The following is a 4522-nucleotide window of genomic DNA, read 5'->3' as shown; positions in this document are numbered from 1 at the left end:
AGCGGGTGATGATTGTCAGTGTCAATGCTCTCCTGTCTATGATGGCCGTCAGTCTTGTCTATCTACTCCTTTCCGAACTCTAGGGTTTCTTCGTCATACATCTAATGGCCAACCCTGACAATATAAAAAGTAAAGGTATGGACCAACCCTTCTTGGAAATAAAGATCTTTGTCTTATTAAAAGATATTAAAATCAAAACCATCCATACATATAATATTCATACTAATTAAGACATGTCAAATAAAGTTCGATAACCCAATATGTGATGACTTTACAGTATTGGACTTAACAAACTAACTCCAAAAATAGTTTATACTTCATGAACCAATTTTATAAATCAAAACAAGGATAATGGTAGCTCATCAAAAAAGGGAACCTTACATATTGGTGATGGTGGTGGCTCTATGCAGGTGACGAGAGAATTGAGGAGGCTAGTAAGCTCTGTGGGGGAGAGAGCAATGAGGGGTTGTGCAGGAGAGATGGGGCTATGCAAGACAAAATCAGAGAGAGAAAGGGTGGTTAGAATAGGGAAGGGCTAGAATGGGAGGGGCGGGGCAATTGGTATGGAGGAGCAAGGCAGGAGCAAGAGCAAGGGCAAGGGCAAGGGGTGGAGAGAGAGAGAGTCCCAGAGAGAGACAGAGAGACATGGGTTGCAACGATGATTGGGGAAGATAGAAAGCGGAAGATGCAATGGTAGGTGTAGCACCGATGAAGAGAGAGATAGATATAGTGGTGGTAAATTAAATGGTCGAGTTGTTTCTCAACCCATCTAACGGTCAATAAAATGCTATTGTATAAAATACTAGCATGTAGATCCCTCTCCCTTTTTCTTTTTATTTCCAAGGCAACAAATATAACCCTAATAAATGTAAGGAAAAAAGTTTTTTGTGGGGGAGTGTATCATCCACGGGTGATATGATCACCCCCCCCACACCCTATGAAAAATGAAAATCCCACCCCAATGATGCTTCTGAGATATAGGGACCATGCTCCCCCACGGAGAACACTCCTTCGAAATATAAAAATGTGAGTGTTCTCTATGGAGGAGCATGACCCCTACATGTGTGCAGGGGTCAATGAGAGGGTGCATGAAAACATCATGGGAACTAGGTTTTCTGTCTTTCACGGAGCAAGGTGATCATTTTATCTCCGCAATGTGTCTAGGCAATAGCCACATAAAACTTTTTTCCATATATAAAACAACCCGAGAGAGGGAGATCTTCACTTATGCTACTGACATGTGTCATAGGATATGGATCCCACAATTAATTTATTAATTTTATATTAAACCTATACACATGTCACGCGGACAGCGTAAGTGAAGTGAAAAATCACTTCACATTACGGGAAGATTCCCCGGACTCAAATAACCACTGGTATTTTAGAAGTACTAATTTGTAATTTCATTGTTTTTGGGAAAGTATCTCTGAGGTACGGCAAAGGGTTATATCAACGGTTCCTCTCTCTCTCTCCTCCAACGCCCCATATCCGAACCCGCCCTCTGATTGGTTCTCTCTCCAACTCCCTTCTCTCTTTAAAACAAAATTTTTTTTTTTCAAAAAGTCTTAACCCACGTGATACGCAGCATGGAAGGAGACAGTGCCGAAACAGCGCACAGGAAAAAAAAAAAAAAGTTGTGCCCCCACTTCACCCCAGAGGGCCGAGCGGCCAAACCCCGCTCCGAAGAGAGAGAGAGAGAGAGAGAGAGATTCTAAATTTAAACGGTCTTCAACTTTACCGTGTAATGAGCTTATCATTTTTATTTTTATTTCTATAAATTGAAACATGAGGTTTATCGCTTGTATCTTTTGTGGTGTGACTTCTGTCTTCATTTTTTTTTTTATAAATTAAAAATAAAAACAATCTCATCGAAACGATCGCTGAGGAAAGGGGAGGCACCGCTTGTGTGATCAGTTAAAATATAAAAAAATAAAAATAAATTAAAATAATAAAAAATACTGACAGCGGGAGAGAGAAAAAGAGAAAGAGAGAATAATAATAAACTAAAGCAATTGGAGGTATGTGAGCTGTGAAGATTGCAGGTTTTGGTATTTTATTATTAATATTCTCTCTTCCGTTTTTGCATCTCTCTCTAAGTCTCTACATCTTATAAATCTGACCCGACACCTCTACCACTCTCCTTCTTTCGTCTCGTGGGCTATACCTACCTATACATACCCTTCTCCCTCTCTTCTCATTCTCTACCTCTTCTCTTTTTTTCTTTTTCTTCCCTCTTCGAATTCTCTTCTACCAGGAGATTTCATTCATAGAGAGTTAGCTGATCAGGTACTACCTCTCTCTCTCTCTCTCGCTCTGTCTGTAAGCTGAAATCTTTTCTTCTTAGCCGATTTATATTCTCGGTTTTGAATTTTTTTGCGCGATTTCTGTGAATATGTGGTAGCTCTAGCTAAAGCTTCCGATCTTAAAGCTTCCGTTCTTGTAGGCTTTTATAGTTAGTTCTTTCTTGGTTTAGGAAACCCTAGGTTCTGTCAAACCGAGGTATCCGCGACAGATCTGATTGGCTATGGTTGTTTTATTGATATCTTGAGCTATTTATTGATTATCTGAGCTGTTTCTCTTAGATTTCTCAAGCAATTTTTGATCGACAGAATTTTTTGAGTTTGCTGTTCCGCTAGAAATGTTTTCCTGTTATGTTTTTATGGTTCGCAGAGAAACAAAAGAAACTTTCTTCCGAGCTTTCTGCTTTTGCAGTTGGAATTATTTTACATGACTGAAAGTTCCGTTTTTTTTTGCTCCTTGATCTTTACGGTAATTAGTTTAGATAGGTTAAACAACGTAAGATCTGTTGGAGATCCTTCAAGATCTCTATTCAGAAGATCTCTTCTTTATTGAATAGATTGGCGTTTCTCTTTGTTAGATCTATAACTCTACTCTGGCATTTTTTTCTAGGTTTGGTGTCGTTTCGTTTCAGAGGCGCTCTCGGCTTTAGATCTCAAGCAGCTGCCCAAGATGAACCATTGCGGCTTCCAGCAGAGCTCCTTCGCAGCCTGCGAAGAGATCAGGAGTGCCGTTTCCATCTCCGATCGGAAAGATGCGGTCTTTTGCCCTAAACCTCGGCGACTTGGTGGCTTCAACCATGTGGTTCAAGACCCTAGGCCGTTGAGATGGCAGTTGAGGTAATTTCTCCAACCTTTCTACATCTCTCAGTCTGATTCACAAAATCGTTTCAAAATTCTTACTTCTCTCCTATCTTATTTTTTCGAGCAGCAGTCATCAAGCGGAGCTCTGTGATTCGACGGCAGGGTCGGAACTTCTTGATATTATTCTCACAAAGGTACGCTTCTCTTCCCCTTCTGTGTTTTTTTTTCCCCGAGGAAACTATTTGAGATCTGCAACCAACATCTTTAGCTTTCTATCGAAGAAAAATCTAAAATCTTTAGCTATTCATCAATCAATCACACGAAACTTCTCTTATGTGGTAGGTGACTTTTTCTTTGTTATTCCGTTTCCACCGCCCAACCAATGGCAACGGGCCTATGAGCGGTTTGGTTGATACTTGATGGGGCCTTAGGTGATTAGATCTGACCCTTAGGCCTTAGCACCCTTTCTACCGAACACCCACCCTCTTAAAAAATGCCTTAGCAGTTAGCACCCTTAATTCCCTTACAGAGATTAGTTTTTTTCTTTCACAGCAAAACTCCAAGTTGAAGTTCTAATTGAATAATAACCGCTTTTTCACTTTTTTCTATTGTCAGGGTGGTTATGGTGCAGAACAGTCCACTCAAGTGGCCTCTTCACCCCCGTTTTTCTGTGGGTCACCGCCGAGCAGGGCCACCAACCCGCTAATCCAGGACGTCCGTTTTGGGGACGAGAAGCTAACCTCGCCGCTGCCGTTACCGGTGCCGGTCTCTGTGCCGTCGAGACTTTCACCGTCACCATCATCCTCTGCAAGGAAGGGAGGCTGTGCACGCATGAAATTCGGGCATAAGCCAGCGGCTGTGAGAGTTGAGGGGTTCGATTGCCTCGACAGGGATAGGCGAAACTGCAGCATCCCTGCCGTAGCATAAAAGAAGAATCCCTTGCTTCCATCATCAAAAGGTACATAGAAGAAAAGCTAAAGAAAAAAAAAACCACAACAGCAACTGTTTATGTTTTTTGAAAGAGGAGAAGAGGAGGATCTAATCGGTTTTTCCGTAGAGAGCGACGATATTAGAAGAGTTGAAAGAGGGGATTCTGTTATTTACTGTACATAATTATCTTTCATTGGCAAATCTTCGATTTAGTAAGATGGTTAATTATCTTGTATGTATGTAAGGAGAAGGATGATGATGTTGATGATGTTGATGATGTATGTAAGTATGTTGATGTAATCATCTCATCAGAAATAAAAAAAGAGGAGGCAAAGGAAGTTTAAGGCAACAACAAGCCAACAACCCTTTCCTCATCTTTTTAAGTTTCTTCAATCTGTTTAGGTTTTTTAGATGATTTAGGAAAAGGGTTTTTGGTTGGGAGTCCTTGTATGTTGGTTTATGGGGTTTGATTTTACTTACCTTTGGGGGCT

At 40.9% G+C, this 4522-nt stretch overlaps 1 protein-coding gene across 2 annotated transcripts; it reads left to right on the top strand.

Moving 5' to 3' along the window:
• Positions 1-2875: 2875 nt before the first annotated feature.
• Positions 2876-4080, top strand: LOC122664717. 2 transcript variants are annotated; one of them, XM_043860671.1, is made up of 3 exons: positions 2876-3137; positions 3232-3295; positions 3717-4080. In XM_043860671.1, the coding sequence occupies exons 1-3, from the start codon at positions 2971-2973 to the stop codon at positions 4026-4028; spliced, it is 543 nt and encodes a 180-aa protein (XP_043716606.1). In that variant the 5' UTR covers positions 2876-2970; the 3' UTR covers positions 4029-4080. The 2 variants fall into 2 exon arrangements, with proteins under 2 accessions (XP_043716606.1, XP_043716604.1); XM_043860669.1 differs by having other exon boundaries at positions 2884-3137; positions 3229-3295.
• Positions 4081-4522: the final 442 nt, after the last annotated feature.

The sequence above is a fragment of the Telopea speciosissima genome, chromosome 6 (genome assembly GCF_018873765.1).
Source record: "Telopea speciosissima isolate NSW1024214 ecotype Mountain lineage chromosome 6, Tspe_v1, whole genome shotgun sequence".
Taxonomy (NCBI): Eukaryota; Viridiplantae; Streptophyta; class Magnoliopsida; order Proteales; family Proteaceae; genus Telopea; species Telopea speciosissima.
Note: the sequence above shows the minus strand (reverse complement) of the source record. Positions and strands in the feature narration are given on the sequence as shown.

What these genes read in the sequence shown, in the direction of transcription:
- LOC122664717 (XM_043860669.1), top strand. Translation starts at nt 2,971, where the DNA reads ATGAACCATTGCGGCTTCCAGCAGAGCTCCTTCGCAGCCTGCGAAGAG. An exon ending in CCGTTGAGATGGCAGTTGAG is followed by an intron (nt 3,138 to 3,228) that starts GTAATTTCTCCA and finishes TTTTTCGAGCAG; the next exon opens with CAGTCATCAAGCGGAGCTCT. An exon ending in TTGATATTATTCTCACAAAG is followed by an intron (nt 3,296 to 3,716) that starts GTACGCTTCTCT and finishes TTCTATTGTCAG; the next exon opens with GGTGGTTATGGTGCAGAACA.